Source organism: Leptonychotes weddellii, chromosome 8 (assembly GCF_054177405.1).
Source record: "Leptonychotes weddellii isolate Sample4059 chromosome 8, ASM5417740v2, whole genome shotgun sequence".
Classification (NCBI taxonomy): Eukaryota; Metazoa; Chordata; class Mammalia; order Carnivora; family Phocidae; genus Leptonychotes; species Leptonychotes weddellii.
In genome coordinates, this window is record NC_138376.1 from 99195401 (window position 1) to 99221221 (window position 25821).

A 25821-nucleotide genomic window follows, 5' to 3' on the forward strand; every position below is an offset into this window, starting at 1 on the left:
GCTCTGCACTCAGCAGGGAGTCTGTTTGAGATTCTCTTTCCCTCTGCCCCTCCCCCAGAATAAATAAATAAATCTTAAGAAAAAAAGACTGTGGTAAGTTGACCCAGTTGGATCCACATGAAACTTGATGAGGTACAGGGGCCCCCGAAGCCCTGTCCCCTCCCTAGCTGGCAAATTTTTAACAACTCCTCCCCAAGTGAGGAGAGAGAGGTCAAAGTCAAGACTAATTTCACAATGGCCACTGAGAATGCAGAAGGTATTGGAACCTAATTGCTTAAAATTTGGAATTTTACCTACAATTTTATCCATATGATACATATTCTAGGTCAGAAAAGTTTCTTTTTACTTTTTAAATTTCAATTCCAAAATCCTATTTAGATATTCTCTGCTTCATAAATTCCTGACTTTGAATGAGTCTAATTACCATATTACCACTATGCTGGTGAGAATTTCTACTCATGCCTGAGTCTCCTTGTGCCCTTGAGTCTCAGATGTGGAATGTATAGTCACAGAAATAGAAAAAGCAAGACAGTCATACTTAACTCAGTAGTACCATTAGCAAAATTGTGACTACAAGTAAGGTTTCAAAGTCTGCTCCTATGTGCTTGGGAAGTTTGTATACTGCACAAAAGTACTCAGCCGAGGGGGAGATTAGGAGCTTGAATCCCGGGTGCTCAATATGTCCACTATCTCTTCGTTTTTCTGCATATGCTCAAAGAGGACCCTTTTCTTCCTCTAATTTGCAGAAAGGAACCACATAAGCAGGCAAACTCACTCAGTCTTTAACTGATTCAGTCACATGGGAAGTAGTAAGAATACATCCCTATTGCATAGCCACTCCCATTTACACGCCAGCCACCCTCCTCTGTGCCTTCGCCAATACTGTTCCCTCTGACTAGAAGCCTGCAGCCCTTCCACTCCTCCACGTGAGACTCACCCTGCTGAACTTTTCCAATTCAACTCTATCATCCTGACAGTGTCCTTGATGAATCCTAATCTGAATTGGTTGCCCCTTTTTGTGCTTCTATGAGAACATTGGCATATCTGTAGTAGTTCCTGCTACATTTTTAATTTCTTTTTCTTCTCCCTAGACTGCAGCATAAAGATTGTGCCTTATTTATATTAGTATGATGAAGTGTTCAGTAGGTATTTGAGGAAGGGCAGGAGAGGAAAAGAACAAGAGCTTTTCTAGTATGCTTATAGAGATTGAAGCACTGTGTTTAGTCTATAGATACTGAATAGGACTGTAGGCCACATATTTTAGCCAAAAGTTATTGAAAAAATGAAGCAGCAGAGTGAGAGCAATCTTGCCAATATTGCTCTGCACTTCTCATTGCCCTTTCTCTTCACTTTTGCTATCCTCCCTCTCCCTCTCTCATCTCTCTCTCTCTCTCTAACATTGTTCCTAAGTCGTCGATAGACAGAACCATATTACATAACGGCATGTGGCATCTAGAATCTCATCTACATTAAAAGGTCTCTTTCTAAAATACTGCAATTTGGTATGAAAAAAGTTAGCAAAAGTGGAAAGGAACAGCGACTTTGTATTGTCAGGACATCTATATGTAGCAAGGAATCCAATAAACTCTGCTAAGAAATGTCCTCATTCTGCCTTACGTATGAAAATGAGAGACCCTGAGATTTCAAATTACAGTTAGTTTTTATAGAGTGAAAAACTGAGAGGCTGGCAAGGTCTAAAAGGCTGTCATTCACACTAATTTTAATTAAGTGACTCCAACTCGATCAGACTATAAAACACTATTACTATTATTATTAACAAAAGTTCTATGATTAGCAGTATTATATTCGCTGACCCTAGGATTACTTTTAAATTTCTACTTACACATTTTTATGTCTCTAAAACTACTATTCTATGTATGGAAACACACACACATATACACACACCAGTAATAGAACCTGAATGCACACTTTTAATGGAGCGGCATATGAATTATCTATCATGTATATTCAATATGCTTTCTTAAGTGTTCTCCAACAAAAAATAAAACATGCTTCTTTGGTTAGTCTACTTAATTGTAATTATTTTCTCATGAACAGAAGGTTCCTTTTTATTGTAGGAGAATTTTAGGCTTATTAACTGGTATCTATGTTAAGAAAAATTCCCAGATCTTGTTATATAATACCATCTCTCCTGAGGGCAGTAAGTCATTTTGAGGAAAGTGAGCTGAAAATAATGGGCTTTTGTTGGCTGCGATAATGATCATTGTATATCGTTATTCTAGTGGAGTGGAGTCTCACTCTTAATGGTAAACAAAATGAGATGCAAGTATATGTGGATGTGATCATAAGCTCTGCATATCAAGTAAGGCAAGGAGAATTGGGTTCAAATTCAAAAGTGTCTTCCTATTATCTTTATGGAATACCACTTCTGAATTGTGGGGAAATTTTATGCACTAAAATGTTAGTTCATATTTTACAGTGGATAATTAATAAGCAATTATATTTGTGGGTGACATATTCTTCCAAGCAGTATTTATACTGTGACTTTCATGATTTGTACAATATTTTGTGAATATAATTAAAACTTGTAATCTCATTTAAAAATTATGGACAAAGGTTAATTCTCTTTTTAAAAAAAAAGATTATTATGGCACTTACAAGTGTTCTAGAAAACTCTGAGTCATTAATGACTTTGGCCCATAATTGTGATGTTATTAAATACCCTCACATGATGTAATGGATTTAAATCATTTCTATTTTGAATGGTAGAGAGCATTTCTCTACACAGTTACTTATGTGTCTGTGACTAGAGGAGCATAAAAGTGTGTACTATTGAAATTATATTCTCCCATATTGTTTTTGTCCCCCTTCAGTTTTGATCTTTGCTGCAAAGGACTTTTTATTTTGCTAAGATGGTACAGATGACAGAGCCAGCCTGACTGTAAGACTAGAGATGCACTGTTTTGTTTCTCCTCTGGCAAGTGTGGTTTAATATGAAGCATGAACAAATGTAACTGAAAGAGAAGACAGAGCAGAATATGAATAGATGCCTCCTAAAACCATATATCTGTGCATCTGTGACATTAAGGAGCATTTTGAAACAACATATGGATAAAGGGAAATTTGATACTATAATTTAAAAAATCTTCTCTGCTATGCCTCATAAATAAACAAACTTGTTTTTCCAATAGTATGTAAAAGAGTACTTAGTCCTTAAAAAAAAAAAAGAGAGAGAGAGAGACTTAGAGTTTGCTAATGCGAGTTGTGGCACAATTAAGCATCACCTTACAGGGTGTTACCCCAAGATGTAGGCATACCTGCTTCTTGGTAAAAGCTCTTCAATGAAAATCTGCCTCTGTATGGAAATGCAAATATATACAAACCTATTATTAACGCAGCGATACCCAGAGCCCCCACCTGAATAATAACGAGAATCAAATTTTGAGTCACAATTTTCTATTTAATAAATTCTGAATTCTCGCTGCTAAATTTCCTTGCAAGTCTGTTTCCTCATAACAAGCTTTTGTTACAACAACAAAAAACGTGAACCTTATATATTTGTACAGAAAACAACCAATTGGAGTAGATACATGTGATGTGTTGCACTACAAAGGCTTTCCAACATGGACCTGGATTCCTCTAGAGTGCCAGCAGCAGATTTCTTATTATGCTTTGGTCTCGTCTTCGGTGCCAGTGACAAGATTTTTTTTTTTTCTCCTGGCTGAAATCTAATTACTAGTGGGGCTGGCAGGATTTCATCTTGTATCTACACTGCAGTTATAGAAAAACATGTTTAATCACCTTGCATTCGAGAAAAGGAGCACTTAAAAGGAAAAACCTATCATCCTGGGAGAGGGTAGTGTGAAAAATATATAAGCATTGCCCCCGATGGGTTTCATGAGTTCCTCCCAAATACTCACTGATGAAATTTTTCCCCGTAGGTGTGCAGAAGGCTATTTTGGACAACCTTCGGTACCTGGAGGATCATGTCAGCCATGCCAATGCAGTGACAACCTTGACTTCTCCATCCCTGGCAGCTGTGACAGCTTGTCTGGCTCCTGTCTGATATGTAAGCCAGGTACAACAGGCCGCTTCTGTGAGCTCTGTGCTGATGGATATTTTGGAGACGCAGTTGATGCAAAGAACTGTCAGCGTAAGTCCTGAACTATTGACGCCCTTGACAGAATTGATGCCTCGCACCTCAAAGCAGCTGATGAGTTCTTGAGTGGGGATTGGAGGGTAGGAGATTATATGGATACATGTATCATAGATGCACAGCCTATACACAGAGTCTGCACGTCCTAAAATATTTCTTTGGACTAATAGAGTCAATCCTTTGAAAATTGCCGCATTGTCAAAGGGTTGTTGTTTTTCAAATGATGCACACATTTTTGTTTTTGTTTACGTGTGGAATGAAGATTTTAAAATAAACTTATGCCCACGATAGGAGAGAAGAATTTAGAAATTAGGTAAGCCCCATTTATCCTTATTGTTTATCTCAGTGGTAATCATTTTCTTAATGAATTTATCTGTCCGTATTATTTCTTTGGTGCCTGTTTGTAGCTGTTCATCTGTTAGGCTTTCATATGTGAACTTCACATTCTTGCATTTCATAATGGGTGTAAAATTCTGCCCATATTTCTACACACTGGCATTTGTAACTGTTAAATGATTGACTTTCACCTTAGGACTGTTCACAGAATGATATTTCTGTGTTTCCTTTCACAAAATTAGCTATTGTAGGGCTTATCCATGTTAATCAGTACATTTCTCCTGTCACCTCTACCTCCTTAGCTGCATTATTCAGCGTTGCATAGAATTTACTAATGCTTTATATTAGCAGTAACATAATATGCAAGGGAAATCTTATTGTACAGAGTCCAGTGGAATATGAATCCATGTCAGCACCTGAGTATTTTTTTTTAAAGATTTTTTTTTAATGTTTTATTTATTTATTCATGAGAGTCAGAGAGAGAGAGAGAGGCAGAGGCAGAGGGAGAAGCAGGCTTCCTGCGGAGCAGGGAGCCCAATGTGGGACTCGATCCCAGGACCCTGGGATCATGACCTGAGCCAAAGGCAGACGCTTAACCATCTGAGCCACTCAGGCGCCCAGCACCTGAGTATTTTACATGCCATCCTCAACCTCACCTGCTGCCATAATGTTTAGGTAGGGCAGGTTATGATACCCACAGTTCACTTCTGCCAACTTCATTATGTAAGAAGGGATTCTTCCAGTCATTCAGTTAGCACCTAGGAGCTGCAAAATTATAGAAACCAGTGTAATGTCTTATTATTGTCTCTGCTATAAACACCAAAGACCAGGTAGGACACCCCATTTCAATAACAAACATTTATTAATATCACCTATAAATTGGTATTTTTTTAAAGTAAAATTTCCAACAGTCTCAGAAAGAAGTGCCTTTAAACATTGTAAGTTTACCTGTGTAAAATCACAGGGAGCTTAAGAAATTCTCCCATTCAAAGGCATCATCTGGGATCTACAGTTTCTAGCTATGTGACCTTGGACAGACAGTTGACCTCACTGAGATTCAGTTTCCTCGTTTACATAAACGGTCATGATTTTCTGTGGGGATTAAAGGATCTAGCACATGGACAGTATGCAGCGCACTGCTTGGGCCTGGGCTGTCCCCACATGGTAGCTCCTTTGGCAGTAGCGCTCATAGTCGTTGTATCTGTGGCTTGCTTGTTTTAGGGCTGTGTGACCTCTTCTTCTATCTTCCAATAACTCCCTCCATAAAGTTAAGGAGATCTTTCCACTCATTTTATTTATATACCACCTCTTCTTTATCCATTCACCTTATATACTTTTTAAATGGATATATTTGACATTTAACATTGTGTAAATCTAAGGTGTACAACGTGTTACTTTGATATACTTATATATTGCAATATGATTGCCAATGTAGTATATTTATTCTATTACACAATATACTACAATATTGTCCCCATATTCTTTATACTCTGTATTAGAGCACTGTAGCTTATTTACTACTCATTATTTACTACTTGCAAGTGTGCACTCTTAAACAATAGCAATGTTATGCCCCACCATCCATCGCCTGGTAAATCATCATTTTACTATATCTTTTATGAGTTTGATTTTTTCAGGTTCCACAGAGAGGTGATATCATGCACTAGTTGGCTTTCTTTGTCTGACTTATTTCACTTAGCATAATGTGGTCAAGTTCCATCCATGTTGTTGCAAAGGGCAGGATATTCTCCTTTGTCATGGCTGAATAATACTCCATGGTGTATATATGCCACAGCTATTTTTTTTATCCTTTCGTCTTTGATGGACATTATTTCCAGATCTTGACTATTGTAAATAATGCTGCAGTAAACATAAGAGTGTATATATCTCTTTGAAATGCTGTTTTCGTTTCCTTTAAGTATACACCCAGTAGTAGAATTGCTGGATTGTATGGTAGTTCTATTTTTGATTGTTTAAGGAAACTCCACCCTGTTTTCCCAAGTGGTTGGACCAATTTACATTCCCACCAACATTGTATAAGAGTACCTTTTTCACCACATCCTTGCCAGCATCTGTTGTTTTGTGTCTTCTTAATACTAGCCATTCTAATAGGTATCAGGTGATATATCATTGTGGTTTTGATTTGCATTTCTTTGGTGGTTAGTGATGTTGAACATCTTTTCATGTGCCTGTTGGCCATTTTAATGTCCTCTTCAGAAAAATGTCTACTTAGTTCTTCTGCCTTACATACTTTTCTAATCTTAAAGGTGAGTATGTGTATGTGTGTGTGTTCATGTATGTGTGTATATAAATATATACACACACAATATTTATATATTAGATAATATATAACATTTATAATTCATTCTCAAAATTGGAATAATAATGATTACAATAATGTTTTAACAACATATTATGTGCCAGGCACTGTGATACAGCTTTACATGAATCATCTCTACAGATTGTAGAGTCATTATAAGAATTGAATGCTATAATGCCTAACAGAACACCTAGCAAATCAGAAAACATTCTGTTCTAAAACTTAGTTCCAATGTTACCATATGGGGGATATTATTATTTAACAAGCCTATTAATACTACAGCAAGTGTTTTCCCAACCACAGATCGCTCTTCTTTTTGCAGCTTGTCACTGTAATGTCAACAGCTCCTTCTCTGAGAGTTGCCATGCCAGGACGGGACAGTGCGAGTGCAAACCTAACGTGCAGGGACGGCGGTGTGATGAGTGTAAGGTAAGGAGTAGGAGCTGATGAAGAATCACTTCCTCCTCGAAAATGTTCATTAGCTTTCAACAATGTACGTATTAAATATATTGAAAGAGGAGTCCAGGATTATCTAATTCTATATGTGCCATCACTGTGATCATTGAAATATTTTTTCCAAAATAGAAAAAAATTTGCTATACACTAGCTTTTGACCTTCAACCTATTTTTCCTTGGCAGTGAATTTGTGTCATATTTACTGTAACTCGGACATTTTTAAAACAAATAGCATATCAATTTAATCCCAGTCTATAGTGAGTAAAATACTCTTTGCTCTTATGTTGGCAGAATGAAATGCATCACATCCTTTGTTTTTAGCAAACACTTTTTTCTAGTTCTATCATTTACAAGTGAGTTCCAGGGAGCACTCAACTAAAGTTTTCAGTAGAGAAGCTAATCCACATATTTTTAGTTACATCATTTTTCTAAAAGGGAAACAAAAATATCAAAATACGTTGCTCTCTGTTCCTGAGCATATTGCCCTGCCTTCAGGATGGCAAACACCTTCTTTCCCTCCGCGAGAGTGACGGATCCGCACTACCTCTTTCTTCTAAATATGTATGTTTGGTGATAAAGACTATTAAACAGAACAAGCATTTCTCAGAGGGCAAACTGGCCCCTCTGTAGTAAGTTTGAAAGTCTCATCTGCGTCGATCTTGTGAATAATGGCGTATGCTCTTTTGTTCCTTTGTTTTGTTTTTCTGTTGGCTTTTAAAGCCCGGTATGTGGTGGGATCCAGAGAAGCAAATCTGTGTGCTGTGTGACTGCGATCCCGTTGGCTCTGTGACACCGTGGTGTGATGTGACAGGAAGATGTGCGTGTAAATCTGGCTTCGTAGGGCGACAGTGCCGTCTCAGCAGGCAGGTGCAGCGGCAGGAGGAGAAGTCACAGAGAGCGCAGCGGGGGCCAGGGCCTCCTCCGAGGTGGGCTGTCAGCAGCTCCGGCGGCTGCCCTCGGGGAGCCTATCGGGCCCCAGCTCCGGTAATCCCAGAGGCGCTGCATGGCTCATGCCTCCGCATGTCGTGTTGCGTGTGCTGCTGCCGACCTTCCCCGATGGCCTTGTTCCCGTAAGGGTTGCCCAGGGTGCCAACACTAGGCAATTCCCGCTTCAAGCCTTGCCTTTTGAAAGTAGCCCTATCTGTGTAGTTTTAAAAGTATATTCAAGTTCATAGGTTCCTAAAAGTTTCAACTAACCGTGGATCTGGAGAAATGAAAGTTTATTTGTAGAAACCTATGATCTTAGAAGTGGAAGGAATTTCAGGCATCATTTGGAGCAAATTCACTTCTACGAATGAACAAATGAAGGGAGATCTAGCAGAGAAAGTGACTTGCCCAAGAAAATGTAGCCCATTGGTCTGACATTCTGCTAACATTTATCATAATTGATGGCTTTGGGACTTTACCACGTTGTAAGTTTGCCCATAGTTACCACAAGTCACACATTTTCACATCCCACAAATGTACCACGTACACAAAGTAAGGAAGCATGTTTTGTACTACAAAAGTTTAGCCCCCCATCTTACAAGGCAAAAGAAAGCAAATACCAAAAGGAAGAGAGAAAGGGAGGAAGGGGAGGGAAAGAAGGAGGAAGGAGGAAGACTAGGTCCAGGACCCTGTTGCAGAATGACAGGAGATTAGACTTGCCAAGATAGAATCACAGCCTCCAGGGTGGGGGAGGGGAGGGGCAGGTAACAGGTAGAAGAAGGTGAGAGTAAAGTAAAAAGCAAAGGAGTAGAAAAGAAAAAAAAAAAAAAACATGCATTATTTCTAGGCTCTTTATTGGCATTTTAAGAAAACTAGTTCTGATATCAGAATGCCTCAGGTCAAATCCCAGTCTCGCCACTTGCTAGCCGTAAGACAGTTCCTTCAATCTTTCTGTAATTCATCTGCTTCATCTGTAGTGGGACCCACTACAGATAGGGAAATGCCTATGAAAGATGAAGGAGGAGAGAGTATAATACGCAGGAAGCCTTCTGCTGCAGTGCAGGCCAGACTGAAATGAAAGGAAAAAGGGAAGGAAAGGTTGGGTAGAAAAGCCTCATTCTTTGCCTTCTGCCAAAACGTCAAATGTGTGCCAGGCCAAGGGGGAGTGCCCAAGCACCATTTGCCTGTTAGAGTCATCCTGGATTGGGCAGGAAGGCTCTAATACTTTATTGTTATCAGTCATTGACCTGGTGCGAGCTCCTCCAGGGAATCCACAAGAGTAAAAACCGGAGGATGTCAACCCGTCACAGTCCCGCTGCAGATTCTTTTGTAGGGAGATCTGTCTAGGCACCTCTATGGCTGTTTCCTGATTGTCGTGGGAACAGTGCATAAGGCACGCATCTGGAGAGTTCTTAGTAAATGTTAGGTATTATTGCTGTTGTTATTATTGTTGCTATTAGAGGAAGAAATCTTTTAAAAAGATTGTTTTTCAAAAACAAATAAAAAAAACAAAACAAATGCATACATTTAAAGTAAAAGAAAGGGACAGGAATTGATCAAAATGTCTCCAAAATAGAAATTTAGCAAAATTCAACCCTTATTCACACCCTTTTCCTACATGTCCTATAGGACTTTGTACCGGGTGGTGTTTTGTCCTGAGACCATTTTTGTTCTGAGACAGTATGTGTGAGAGTAAAGAGCACAGACTCTGAAGCCAGGCTGGCTGACGTGGAATCCTGACTCTGCGGTTGGCTAACTGGTGACCTTAGGCAAATAACTTGCACTTTCTGTGCCTCAGTTTCCTCACTCTGTAAAGAGGTGATGGTAATAACTATCTCCCAGGATTGTCTGGAGGTTTAAATGAATCCATGTTTGCAAAGGGCTTTAGAACAGTACTTGACACCCAGCAAGCACCATATGTAAGTGCTCATTGTCGTTATTACCCCAAGTGGAAATAATTTCTGGGAGATCATCAAACATCTCACTGACACTGGATAGGGACTGTCTCCCATGTTCATTTTACCTCGTTAATCTCGATTACTGACTAGGAATGTCTACTTTTGAATTTGTTTACTACAGAGATTTTCCCTAGTTTCTGAATTAAATTTTTGTACATCAAATTTATTAAAATTTTGTTGCTGAAATTTGTTTCTATTTGTTTTGGTATAATTTAACTCTTTAAAATTACATTATTTAAGTATTTGAAAAGTATGGTAAAGATATTTCTTCTTACATATGTTTTACATAACGAACTTTGGAATTTTCATAATAACTATGATTTGGAAGTTCATTTAACACTATATAGATATATCCATTAAAGATATATAGATATGCCAAGCGAAGAAAAATTTAGGAAATAAAGATGAAAAAGTATTTTCTCTACAATTCAGATGTCTAAGTCAAGAAAATTTAGGAAATAAATGCAAAATACTTTGCATAAGAAATACAAATATATTTATGATTCGGATTTTTAAAAACCATTTTAATGTAGTATGTTCTAGTCTTTTTTCTATGTATGTTTCTGTTTGTGTGTGCCTGAGTGATGTGTGTGTGTCATTATAGGTATATAATTGGAATAATAGTGTGTATATAATTTTGTATTCTGCTTTTTGAAATTTTGCATAATGCTATGTCCTAAGCATATTCCTATCATTAAAACTGCTTCAAAACAGGACTTTAATGATGGCGTATTATTTCATAGCATGAATGTATCATAATTTAATTTATTCAACTTTCTCTCTAACATTGGGAAGTTACTCTCATAAATAATACTGTAATAGGCATGCTCATACTTTAACCATTTTCCCAATTTCTCATTATTTCTCTAGGTCAGGTATCCAGAATTTTACAGCTAGTTGCTTTTTATGAATAAAAATCTTATATGTCTTAATCATTCCTTATATAATGAAATTTAATTTCAAAATTGTGTGTTAAGTCATTTGGTAGAACTGATACTTTCTTCTTTCTTTATTTATTTTTTAAATTCTGTTTCAGTACCAGTAGAGTTAACATATGGTGCTATATTAGTTTCAGGTGTGCAATGTAGTGATTCCACAAACACACTTTCTTCTTTAATCATATGACGACATCTGAATTTGAACTGGAAATAAAAATAAAGCCAGCAGTAAATACAAAGATTAAATGATTGTTAAACTCAATCAACCCATTTTATATTTAAAAACCAAAACTGTTCTTAGCTATAGTAATTTTAAGAGAGTAATTTTCAGTGTGATTTTGTTTTCTAGAACTGTTTTTCATACTGTTAACAATAATGGCAAAAATATGTAATGAGCCTTATTTGTTTCTCTTTGGGTGGCTCCCATTAAATAGCAAGATTTATTCTTACCAGGAAGTAACTATTAAGTCTAATAATCCAAAATAGGAATTATTTTTTACAAAGAACTAAAAGACTAATTTTTCAGATTAAAATATCATAATGATGTGACACACTTCATATTTTAAAATACAACCCTGTTGTACTTTAAGTAGGATGTGCATTTTTCACTTTTCTAGTAGAGGTAATTTTTAATCCATCCACACTTTCTAACATAGTCACTCTAGGTCAGATAACATGTATTTCAAGCCAAAGCTAGTAATGAAAACCGATCATAGAAAGTTATTTGTTATGCATAGATAAGAGATGTGCCTAGGAATAACTCATCAGAGAATAAAGGTTTCCTTTCATCTACCTAATCTGGTGCTTTGATGTGTGTTCTCTCAGATCAATTTCAGTTGTTAAAATGAAACCCAAGAAACTAGATGTTTGTAAACCAATTATTTTGTCAGCATAGGCATAAATCTGTAAGTTATATTTATAAAGTGATCTCTAGAATGATAATTAGATTTATGGGGAGATGACAAAAATTAGATCAAATATTAGAAGAAAAACATTTATTTTAACTGTAGGCTTCTGGTCAATAATATCAGAAACATTTTTAACAAGTAGAGGAGTTCATAAGGTCTAAAATTAATCAATTCAGATTATTAGGAATGAAGCAAGTAAATTTTTCAATTAAAATATAAGTAACACCCCATAGCTTAGTTCCACATTGCTGTTAAAATCTTGGAAAGTATAGGGAAAAACTGCTGAAAATATAGCCGACATAAAGGATAGTACCCTAATTCTGCTGTTAACTTTGATAAAATTTTAAAGTAATCGTACTCTTCTTTTTGGATTTTGTAGAAAAGGATCCATTAGATTAAACTGTAACCTCGTTGTCATAACATCAGTGAAGAACCTCGACAACCCATAGATTCCTCTTTCCTGTCTCATCTCTTGATATTGTGCATCTTGTTTCATAACGAACTAATTGATTTAAATTTAATTTTTCTCTTTCCTTTCCTATGCCAGCCTGAAACCTTTGGCCTACAATCAGGAAGGGGGTGTGTTCCCTGCAATTGCAATTCCTTTGGGTCTAAATCATTTGACTGTGAAGAGAGTGGTCAGTGTTGGTGCCAGCCTGGAGTGACAGGAAAGAAATGTGACCGCTGTGCCCATGGCTATTTCAACTTCCAAGAAGGAGGCTGCACAGGTCTGTAAATAAGACTAAGCCCTACACATTCATCCTCTGGTTCTGGCATTTTGGCAACCGTAACAGTTCCTTCTTCTGCATTCCCAGGGTTGAAAGCATAGGCACCTTGACAACAAATATATGATCCAAAATATTTAAACTAATAAGTAATGTATATTTATTTTAAATAAACTAACAAACGAAATATATCACAGTTTGAAACATCACCCCATAAATAACTGCTTGCGAGTAGTCAATGAAAAATCCATCAGCAGGTCCCAATTCTGCTGTGTCCCTTCCTGTGTGACCGCCAGTCCCTCACTCAAAGGCTACTGTAGCCTGAAAGTCAAATGTTCAGTTTTTCTTTTGCCAGTGTTCTCTTAGTGTAAACTTCACTCTCAAGTTAATACAGTTCAACGTTCCCTTTTCCTATTGCAAAATTGGTACAAGGATCAGAGAAGTGAATACCATTTTCAGGTACAAAAAAATATGTTGTCATCTACTTTCATGTGCCTTGAAAACTATGATGTTCCAAGAAAGAAACAGATTTGCACTAGGTATTTGCTAGTTCTTGGGGAAATGCGGGAAGGTTTCTAACCATGATTTCCCACAAGCAGTGTTCTCATGTTCTTCCCACAAATCATGAATTAAGAAAATAGGAATTAGCATACTGCAGATGAAAGTGAAGATTGAACACTAGCCTTGCTTTATCTGCCACTAATTTGGAATTGACCCTTATTCCAACATTCACTAGATTGAGTATCACCTTTGCTTACTAAACTCACTGATTCAACACTGATGATACTCCTCTACTTTCAGTACCATGATAAATACGTGGTAAGATTTTAAAACATTATTATTGACTATTGTAGCAAATTTATGTAAGAAGTGGCAGGAGTAAAATTTCAAATTGTTTTAAAAACAATACCTTTTAGATATTCTCAATCACTTTCAATATACACTTTGTATCATAAAGATAAGCCATTATGTTATTCTGAAAGTCATAATTGTAGATCTTCTAAGAATCCATATGTGATTTCTAAGTCAGTATCTATATATACTAAAAACTATAATGCTGCATTTTAAAATATATTGTTTTTTTTAAGATTTTATTTATTTATTTATTCATTCATTCATTCATTCATTCATTCATCTGAGAGAGAGAGAGCATGAACAGGAGGAGGAGCAGAGGGGAAGGAAAATGGAGGGGGGAAAGAATCTCAAGCAGCCTCCAAGCTGAGCGCGGAGCCCAAGGCAGGGCTTGATCCCAGGACTCTGAGACCATGATCTCAGTGGAAACCAAGAGTTGGACACCCAACCAACTGAGCCAACGAGTCACCCCTAAAATTTACTGTTCTTTTTTTTTTTTTTAAAGATTTTATTTATTTGTGAGAGAGAGAATGAGAGACAGAGAGCATGAGAAGTAGGTGGGTCAGAGGGAGAAGCAGACAAGCAGACTCCCCCCTGAGCAGGGAGCCCAATGCAGGACTCGATCCCGGGACTCCAGGATCATGACCTGAGCCGAAGGTAGTCGCTTAACCAACTGAGCCACCCACGCACCCTTTACTGTTCTTTAAATCCAACTCCTACTAACATGTTCAGTTGATGTGATTTAATGAAATGATACTGTGCATTCAAATGTATTCACTACCAGAAATTTTAAGTTAAAAAAGAACATTATTCAAAATTATGAAATGGTGATAACATTAGAAATGCAAACTTAGTTAGCATTCAAATCCAGAGAAATAGGATAGAAAACAGCCCCAAACAGACAGGATAGCATTATGGTCGAGGGTATGACTTCCACAAAATAGCTTGGATCAGTTTAGTGGCTCCACGGGTAACTAGTTATGTGACCTTGACTGAGTGACTGGGTCTTGCTGTCTCTCTACAAAATTCATCTATTAAATCAAGAAAACAGTGATATCTATCTCATGGTTTTTGTAAGAATTAGTTGAGTTAATGGCTATAAAATAGAGTATTGCCTGGCCTGTAGGCACCATGGAAGTGTTTATCACTATTATGATTATTATCAGTGTTTATTAGTATTCTAAATTATGGTAAACATTCTGTTTAGGCAGGGAAAAGCTAGCTAATGATTCAAGTCTTTTCCCTACTCAGTTTTATGATTCCATTGAAGAACCGCTCAGAGAATTTCTATTTTCAAGTAACGACTCAAACCGTCCCAAGACTTTTTTTAGCACATAAATTTGAACATAATGTGAACTATTTTTCTTCTTAATAAATGGTACATACAAAATAAATCCTTTGACTTAAAATTATCAACAACAATAATAATAACAAAAACAACAGCTAACCTTTATTTGGTGTTTAGGACCAATATTATACTAAACATTTTTCACAGCTGGTATGGAATGCTGTGAACAATGATAATTGTGATCCCTTAAAAGTTGAACTTAATCAAACATTCTAAATGTATTTCATTTAAAGATTTAATGATCATATAACCAATGCAAAGGTTTCTTATAACATTAGTCTTCTGTCTGAATCAGAGTATCTGGTGGTGTTTCTCCCCGTGCTTTCACTTCAGTTTGAAACGCTGCACTAAAACATACTAACTGAGTCAACTACAGCTACTTAATAGCTATATTATTAGAGTCCATTTCTCATCTTAGATGACTTTGAAACGCCTCTGAAATTTTTTTTTTCAAATCTTATTTTCACATTCTTTGAGAATTTCTACTCTTCGTATATCATAGCTAAGAAAATGAAAAATGTATTGAAAAGAATAGACAGGTGGTAAATAAAACTCAGATACCTTCGTATACACACATACACACACACATATACACACTGTTACATAACTCAGCTGTTTTAAATTTTTGTAGAACTGAAATATCCTGATGTGTGGCAACTATACTGAATTTGAGAAGCCTGTTGAGCTTATTGGTTTTTAGTGCAAAACAGAGTCATTAACAGGAAGGAAATATTAATCAATACAGCATAGAAAAATTAGTTATGAACTTAGAATAACTATGGAAACTAAATTTTGAACTTTATAGTATCTAGATACAGTTAGCATGGAATCTGAGAGTCCACTTCTTTCTTTAAACTTAGTTGAAAAACTAAAAATATTTTACCTTTTGAAATTATTAAAAGCAATGCAATGAAATTTCATTGATCAACTCCTCTGCGAAAAACACCTTACTGTGATATAAAAGATGAACGAGGTAAGTTTTCACTTTCAAGGATCCTTAATCATAATATGGAAAATATAACAACACAAATCGCAATATAAATTCAGTACTCTCTATCAAATTTTTACTATTTTACAATTTTTTCCCTTGCACCTATGAAGCTTGTGACTGTTCCCATCTGGGAAATAATTGTGATCCCAAGACTGGTCAGTGCATTTGCCCTCCCAATACCATTGGAGAGAAATGTTCTAAATGTGCACCTAGTACCTGGGACCACAGCATCACCACTGGTTGTAAGGTGAGTTAATTGCTTTATTTTACCTGATCATGCTTTAAGAATGTTTTTTTTTATTTTGTTAAAGCTTTCTAGCTGGAGAAATCAAAAGCCAATATTATATTATACATCAGTATAGAACTATCAGTGTAGATTGACTGGAGATACTGATCATTATCTTATATTTTACTTGTGGGAAATATGATGAAGTAAGTACACATTTATGTATCTTCATTCATGATACCTACAAAAACAGAGGAAAAATTATAATAAAACCAGAAACAGCAACAACTTCATACTGAAACCCAGTGAAATATCTGCAAAGTACAAGGAAATTAGGAACAAACTAAAGCAATTTGCCAAAAATCTACAGTAATTGCCCCAAATTATGAGTAGGTTTCAATTTTCAAGAAGCAGTTGAGAGGATTCTGTGGAGTTATATTAACAGCCTTTAGCTTGAAAGACTCCTCATTTTTCCCGTGGGACTACCATAGAAACTGGCGTGACCAGATTACATAATATATATTACATACATAGTAGCTATTGCAGTTATATTGGTGAGAGATCACAGAAGCGTGCACCCAATCAGTGAGCCTCCACGAAGACAGAGGGAGTAGGCTGTTTTACTGCTGGAATGGCTTGGTAAACTCATAGATTTGAAGGCTAAGAAAGAGACGTCTTAAGGACGAGTCCTGGGTTTCGCTTTTCAGGAAATTACATGAGGGTATTATTCACTGCTAGAGGGATTATAGGAGACTCAAGTTCAGGTAGGAAAGGTGATGAGTTCAGGATTTTTGTCAGTGTTTTGTGAGATATTAATTAAATAAAATACAATTCACTCACTTAAAGCGATGAGTTTTGACCAGTGATTACAGTTGTGTAACCGGGCTTTTGGTCCCTTGTAGTCAACTTCCCCTCACCCCTCAATCAGCACCAGGAAACTACTATTTCTCCTTCTATCACCGTAGTTATGTTATTTCTACAAATTCATATAAATCGAGCCATACTGCATGTTGTCATTTGGGTTTTGTTTGTTTGTTTGTTTGGGGGATTATTTTTGGTCTGGCTTCCTGAGTATAATGCCTTTGTGATTCATGCATACTGTTGCATATTATCGGTAGCTTGTTACTTTTAATTGTTTAATAATTTTACATTAGCTGATATGCTATGACTGGTTTGTTTATTTACCATTTAATGGGCATTTGGGTCGTTTCCAGTGTGGGGCTATTATGAATAATTTTGCTATGAACACTAGCGTATAAGTCAAAAGCATAGGTAGAGATGTATGATTTCATTTCTCGTCACAAGCATACTCCACATCCTTCCCAACACTTAGGACTCTGACAAATTTTAAGCATTCAGTTGGGTGTTTTTTTATATCTTTGCATTGCTTTAACGTCCAATGATACTGGGAATAATTTTATTTATTTACCATTGATGTATCTTCTTGGGTGAAGTGTCTATACAAATCTTTTCTATTTGGGGTTGTTAGTTTTCTCAGTAATGTGCTGTAAGTGTTCTTTATATATCCTAGATGCAAGTCTTTTAACATATATATGTTCTATAACTGTTTTCTCCCACTATACAGCTTGCATTTTATTCCCTCTCTAATATCGCCATCTAATTTTTATGAAGACTGTTTTTATTATCTTTTCCTTTCATGGCATCCTTTTTATTTTCTAAGAAATACATATTTGCTCAAGTCAAGACCTAAAGATACCTCTCCTATGTATTCTTCAAGAAGTTTTATAGTTTTGGCTTTTACATTTAGGTCCACATTCCATTTTCATTAATTTTTCTGTATGGTTTGAGGTAATGGTCAAATTCCATTTTTTAATGGATATCCAATTTGTCCAACATCATTTTTGAAAAGATTGTTCTTCTTCCCCATTGAATTACTTTGGTCAAAATAAAATGACCTTATATGTCCCTCATACATTTCTGAACTCTATTCTGTTTCGTTGATCTATGTCTATCCTTGGACTAACACAGTACTGTCTTGATCACTGCAGCTTTCTAGCATAGTGTAAAATCAGGTGGTGTAAACTGCAATTGCTTTTCATTTCCAATACCTTTTGGGTTCATTAGATCTTTTGCATTTCCATATAAATTTTTAAAGCAGCTTATCAATTTCTTTATTAAAAGCCTCCTAGAATTTGATTGGGATTACATTGAATCTACAGGTCAATTTGGGAAAAATCAACATTTTCAGAATATTGCATCTTCCAATGTATGAATATGACATAATTTTTAATTTAATTTTCTATAATTTTTTTTTCTCAGCAATGTTTTATACTTTTTGGTGTGCAAGTCTTGTACGTGTTCTGTTAAATTTATCATTATGTTTCATATTTTTTACAAAATGTTATTATTTGTTTCATTTCAATTTCCCATTGTTGCCAGCATAGAAAAATTCAATTATTTTTATATATTAATTTTCTATACTGCAAACTTGCTAAGCTTATTCTAGTTACTTTTTGGTAGATTCATTAGGATTTTCTATGTAGACAATCATACCATCTGCAAATTGAGTTTTACTTCTTCCCTTCCAATCCATGTAACTTTTATTTCATTTTCTTGACCTATTGGAGTAAAATGTTGACTTGCAGTGCTGGGAGCAAATATCCTTGCATTATTCCTTATGTGAAGTAGAAGGCATTCAGGCTTTTATAATTCAGAATTTTGTTAGCTGTATTTTATTTACAGATGCTCTTTATCAGTTTGAGGATGTTCCTCATGTTCTTGGGTCTATTAAGTACTTTATCAAGAATATATGTCCAATATTGTCAAATGCATTTTCTACATCTATTGAGATGATCGTATGATTTTTCTTTTTCAGCTGTTAATATGGTAAATCATATTAATTCATTTTCAAATGTTGACCCAACTTTACAATCCTCAGATAAATCCTGCTTGATCATGAGGGATTATCTACTTTAAATTATTTTAGATTATGTTTGCTAGCATTTTGTTAATGATCTATGGTTCTCTGTTCATAGGAATATTGGTTCATAGTTTGGGGGTTTTTTGGTAGTTTTATTATCTAGCTTTGTTATTGGGGTATTGCTAGCCTCACGGAATAGATTGGGAAGTATTCCTTCCTCATAGTTTCTAAAGGAGTTTGCATAATCAATGAAAAACAATGAATACAAAAATACTTTAGAAAAAGACAATGAGGCCAAAAAAATGGTTCTTTGAAATTATTAATAAAGTTGGTAATACTCTAAGAAGATTGATCAAGAAAATAAGAAGAGAGGAAAGAAATAATCAAAATCAGAAATAAAGGACGGGACATCATGGGGATCCTGCATATGTTAAAAGAATAATATGAAAATAATATAAGCAGCTTTAATCAATGAATTTGATAACAAAAAATAACAATTCCTTCAGTTTGTTTACTTTGAGTTTAATTTTCTCTTTTGTTCCAAGTTTCTTAAGATGAAAGCTTAGATCATTGACTTGAGATTGCTCTTCTTTATTAATATAAGCATTTCATGTTATAAATATCCTTCCAGGCACTAATTTAGTTGCATCGCACACATTTTGATATGTTGTTTAAATTTTCATCGTTAAAATCTTCTTATTTATTTTATTATTTATTTGTGATACATTGATTATTTAGAAGTATATTGTATCTTTCTGTTATATCTGTATTATAATACATATAACATTTTGTATTGTTTCAGTTCTTTTGAATTTACATATTTGTTTTATGTCTCATAATAGTGTCCATGTCGATTAATGTACTAGCAAACAATGCATATTCTGGTATCATTGGATGAAATCTTCTATAAAAGTCAGTTATCCCTAATGATTTTTACACATACGTATTCTATCAATAACTGAGGGTGTTTATACTTATGATTAGTCTATTTTTTTCTTTCAGTTCTCTCAGGTTTTGATTCATGTATTTTGGATAGATAATACTAGGTGTATACTCACTTAGGATTATTATGTCTTTTTGAAAAGTTGATGCCTTTATTAATACGAAATGTCCCTCTTTATCCTGGGTAATGTTTCTTCTTCTGAAGAAAATTTTTTCTGATAATCATATAGCCATGGTTCGATCTTTCTTTTGATTGCTATTTGTCTGGTTTACATTTTTCCACACCATCATTAATTCCATCTCTTTTTAAATATTTTAACATGTTTCTTTTAGATAGAGTATATTTAAATCCTTGTTGTTGCTCTGATCTTAATTGAATTATTTAACACATTTCCATTTAATGTAATTATCAGTATGATTGTGTTAAGTCCACATTTTGCTGCTTGCTTTGCCTTATCTGCTCTTGCCTTCTTTTTTCTTCTTTTCTTGTCTTATTTTGGATTGAGTAATTTTTATAATTATATTTTATCTTCACATTTGACTTATTAACTATACCTAATTTATTTTTTTTGTCTTTGTCTAGGGATGTACATCTTAACTTTCCATAATGTATCGTAAAATAATAGTATACACTTTATATTAAGCATAGAGACCTTATAAGAGTAGACCTCTAATTCCCTTTTTATCCTTTGTCACTCCCTTTCTTGTCCTTTATGTTATTGTTGTCATACATTTTACTTCTGTATATTATATATCCTACAATATAATCTTATGATTTTGATTTAAATAGTCAGTTATTTTAAATAAATAGCCAGTTTAAACCAGGCAAAAATGCTGCTTTTCTGTTTTTCCATACATGTATCAATTCTTGTGCTCTTCATTCCTTTGTGTACAAATTTCTGTTTCATATCTTGTTTCTTTTTCCATTAGATACATCGCTAATTATTACTATTGTTATTTCTAGTATTTCAGGTCTACTGACAATGATTCTTTCAGTTTTTTATGTTCAAAAACAGTATTTTTCCATCAGTTTTCAAAGATATTTTTTCTAGGTATAAAATCCTAAATCCTGATTTTTAACAATTTGATTATGCCATCTTTTTATGGTTTTCTTGTTTATTTCTCATGTGGTGAGTTAGACCTTTTGGATCTGTGGGATCACAGTTTTTATTAAATTTGGAAAATTTCCAGCCACTCCTTCTTCTAATACTTTTCTGTTCTTTACCCCCATGTCTCCTTCTGGAACTCATTATGTATATGTTGCTCCACTTGGTATTTTTCCACAGCTGACTGAGATTCTGTTCATTCTTTCATTCTCATTTTTTCTGTATTATTTGTTTTTGATAGTTTCTATGGTTAAGTGTCCAAATCTACTGATATTTTTTTTCCTGCGGCATCTAATCTGTTTTTAATCTAGTTGGTTGTATTTTTTTCATTTCAAATTTTTCATCTGGAAAAATTCCAGTTGGATATTTTTATATCTTTCATTTCTCTCCTCATTATATTCACATTTCCATTTATTCTCTAGAATATTTATATTTGTAAATACTAGCTTTTACAATATGATTGCTAATTCTACCATTTCTTTTATTTCAATACTATTCCTAACGGTTGTTTTTCCTCCTGGTTATGAATCATATTTTGTTGCTTCTCTCCATGCCCAATAATTGTTATTTAGATGACAGGTGTACATTTTTCATTGCTGCATGTTGGCTGGCTTTCCTTGTATTCCTTTAAAGAGTATTGAACTTCATCTTGGCAAACAGATTAATTACTCACTGATCATTTGGATCCTTTTAAGCCTTGCTTTTAAGTTTTTGGTAAGTTTAGTTTAGTTAGGGAGGGTCTAGAGCAGGCTTTAATCCAGGGGTCATTTAGCTCTACTACTAAGGGGCTAAGTGCATTGAGAACACTACCTAGTGCATTACTGTGTCTTTCTACTCTGGCTGTTGGGAATGTGAATTATTTCAAGCTTTCTGTGAGCTCTAGGAATTTTTTCAGGCTATGGCTTTCCAATATTTTTTTTTTTCCCTCAGCCACATAGAATTTTATCCCATGCATACACAGATCAGTACTCCGCCAAAGATTCAAGCAGACCCTTCTGCAGATCTCTGGAATACTCTCTGTGTGTGACTTTCTCATTTTTTAGACACATATTCTATTGGCCCCATAAATTTAATCTCAGCTTCTCCAAACTCTGTGTTTCTCAATCCAGCTATAGTGCTGGCTTTATTCGGGTTCCCCCTTTTTGGGTTGCAGCCTAGAAACTTCCTTCATGCCCTGCCTCATTTGCTTTCCTTCTCTCAGAAATCACAGTCCTGTGCTTCCTGACATCCACTGTCTGAAAATAATTGTTTCTTAGTTTTCATTTTTTAGTTTTTGGTTTTGTAGTTTAACAGCTTAAAAGAGAGAAGATAAACCATGTAAGTGCTTTAAATAAAAGACTCTTTAAAAAGAAGGAATATTCTTTAGTATCAAATGCAACACAGAGGACGGACGAATAGGATTAGGGTTGACCAGTGTCCATTAAGAGCAATAAGGGCATTTTGATGTTAATGAGAGTCATTCCAATCAGTCACATTGGGTTGAGGAATATTAGAACATGATGGCCAAATGTGGCCTGTTTGACTCCACGGTAGTACCAAATAGAGATATAAACCATTTTTTCTGCTCACTTAGCACACATGCAGGGTCTAATCATCTTTACATATATGATAAGGCATTTGAATACACTGGCCCAGAATACATAATTTGGAGGAAAACAAGAGTATTGGTGATTGTTCAAGGATGTTCAGATATATGACTTCAATTAGTGGTATGATTAAATAAAAACTAGACAGGATATTCATTTTTCTAGTGCCAATGGCACTATTAAGTTTGAAATACATTTTTGGAAACAAAACAAAAACTTATCAAGAGTTCCAAAGCTTTTTGTGAGTATGAACAGTGCTATCAGTTTCCATCACTGACTTTTTACATTTTCAACTTTGAATCCAAGCATCTACCCATCCCTTGGACTCTTGAATAAACCCCAAGAAAACTTAAAAGGGTTCCATTCTATCCACAAAATCTTGTGATGTGGCCAAACTCTAATAATCTCCTGAAATTAAAGCTGATGTCTACTCTGGATATAAATCAAAATGAATATAGACCAAGTTTCCTTAAAAAAAAAAAAAAGTAGTTCTATGTTTGATACTATTATTTTTACTGGTCATTGAATAAACATTATGTTGATTGAAGTTGATTGAAAATTTTTGATTACTTGGAACCACTGTTCAAAATCTGAATTTCTGAATAGCTACACACTTCATCATTATGAACAATTACAAAAAAAATTCATAGAGTCCTCACAAATATTTATGAGCATATATTCTACTATTGAAAAAATTTGGATGATTATAATCTAAATGAACAGTGATTTGAGATTTATAGCTTCCTTTGTGCCATGGGTAATTTCTCTGTGCTGAAGTGTGAGCACACACATCATTTGAGATTTCACTGAAGTAGAATACAAAGCCTGCCACCTTTCACTAGCAGGGGAATAGTGCATAAATCCTCTATTGCTAAACAAACATTACATCTAATTATGATTTAAGTTTGATGTTGGCTATAGAACTATCTAAACATATGGTTAATGGTCCCTTTTATTCTCCACTATAACTTCCTAAATAAACTTCCTGATTTGGAAAGGCCCCAATGTCTACTTGGACTGTCATCTAGTCTTTAAGAATTAGTGCTTTGGTATTATATAATAAATTGGGTAGCAGACACTTCATATTTTAGCTAAAGGATAAGAATGTCTCATGAGACATTTTAAAATATATTACATGTATATAGTTTCTATAATATATCATAATTTTCTGTTTCTGATTATGGCCCATTTTATTTAAGTGAGTCAAGGAAAAATCATTTAAGTGAAAGAATTATTCTTTTTTTTAAGATTTTATTTATTTATTTATTTTAGAGAGAGAGAGAGAGAGAAAGAGAGAGCAGGGGGAGGGAGAGGGACAAGCAAACTCTGCACTGAGCATGAAGCCTGACATGGGGCTCCATCCCACAACCTCATAGATCATGACCTGAGCCAAAATCAAGAGTCAGATGCTTAACTGACTGAGCCACCGAGACACCCCTAATTATTCTTATTTTGAAATCTCATTCTACATCTGATGTTCTTATAAGGATGAGTTACTTGGGGTGACAGCAATGGGTTATTCTATGCTTAGGAAACTATGTCCATGTTTATAATATAATAAATAATCATATTTTGGATCTTTGGGCTTAAAATAACTTTCAGTAGCATTTTTTTTTAAACTGGATAGCATTGAGGACAGAAAAATACTTACTCATAAAGACATCAAAAATACTAAGGCCTGATGATTACTTTAATATCAGAATCTGGGAAGATATTTCACCAAACATTTGGACAGGAAAGAGATGATAGATGGAAGCTGGTGATTGTACATCACATCCTAGAAAGAGTAGACTCATAAGTAAACTACTGTTGGGAAGAGCAGAGGCAAGAAGATCCCCAGTAGTAGTGGATATAAGAATGAAGCTAAGCAATGAAAATGGGAGAAATGCAAAGGGGTATCCAGCCAGACTTGGATCTGGGAATTTGGCAGGTTGAAATGCATACAAGTCTGCTATAGAGCTATACAGATATAGATCTGAGAAGGATAATAAAACAGCACCAAAAAGAATCAGGTCATTGATGACATACAAACATTGCATGGTGGAAAACTCAGGCACAAAGAAAGATGGTACCCACGTGGGTACCAAGTCAGGACTTACTTGGGCGACAGAAACCGTAACAGTTATTTAAACAGGGGAAGTAGAATATAAAGAATTGTTAACTTGTTAAAGGTAGTTAGTTACTGAAAAAGCATAAAGGAAGGATATAGGGGACCTGAAGTAACAGGTACAAAAGAGTAGCTACTATTTCTAGGCTGAGTGAGGGTAAACAGAGATTGTGGGCAAGTAGCTGGTCTATAGATGCTGTCCACCATTATTTCAGGATATGAGCATACTGAAGCTACTTGTCATGGTCCGAGGATGTGTGCAGACCAAAGCTACTCAGAAAGCTGCCTGTGGGAAGAGAGTGGCCTGAGGGCACAGCTGTGATTCTTTCTGGGCTTCTGGGCTCTCATACTAAATAGTAAATGGTAATAATGACAATAGTAATGAAGAACCAGAACCCAGGACAGAAGTGTCTTCCCACCACTGTGGCCTTATTAGGTTTCTCCAGGGCCCACTTTTGACTAAGCCTAACGTTCTGCTACCCAATCAGAGAGAAATGTCTACATTGACATGATACCACAGTATCATAAAGCAGGACAAGGAGGGAGGGAATTTACAGCTCAGAGACAGTAGATTGATCATTGCCACTGCTGATCTCTGAAAATGACTTATTCCAAAATCCTAAATTGGCATTTTCATTAAATTGTAATGAGAGATGAGCTCTGTAAATCAAGAGCAGAAAGACTTAAAAGAATGTAAGACAAAAAGACACAGATTGAAACTGAGTGAGATGAAATAAATTATTGAAAATCAGCTAAAAATACAATAGTGTAATTAAAAATGCATTGGTAGCATATACATGCAATGGAATTTTCACTGTTGACCACTGTAAAATGGTCAACAAATCTGAGAGGCAAGTAGGAAAATGGCTGTAGAGAACATTAGGATATCACAGGTCGGGCAGACAGACAAAAGCGGTGTACTTTAAAAATTGAAAGTGATCCTGAGGAAGCAAATGGGTAAATTAGGACAGAAGTAAATATCAAAAATAAATTTAAATAAAAAAATACTGTTGTTCTCAAACTGAAAGAACTCATCAGATTCCAGTAAATTAATTAAAAAGACTCAAACTTTTAAAAATTCTAACAAATTTTGAATT

At 35.2% G+C, this 25821-nt stretch overlaps 1 protein-coding gene across 1 annotated transcript in view; it reads left to right on the top strand.

Moving 5' to 3' along the window:
• Nucleotides 1–25821, top strand: part of LAMA2 (laminin subunit alpha 2) — a 576425-nt gene that overhangs the window by 343401 nt on the left and 207203 nt on the right. The window contains exons 19-22 of the mRNA XM_081828983.1: nt 3903–4114; nt 7096–7202; nt 12508–12688; nt 15987–16123. Coding sequence (XP_081685109.1) covers nt 3903–4114; nt 7096–7202; nt 12508–12688; nt 15987–16123 — 637 coding nt within the window. The remainder of the gene's footprint in view (nt 1–3902; nt 4115–7095; nt 7203–12507; nt 12689–15986; nt 16124–25821) is intronic.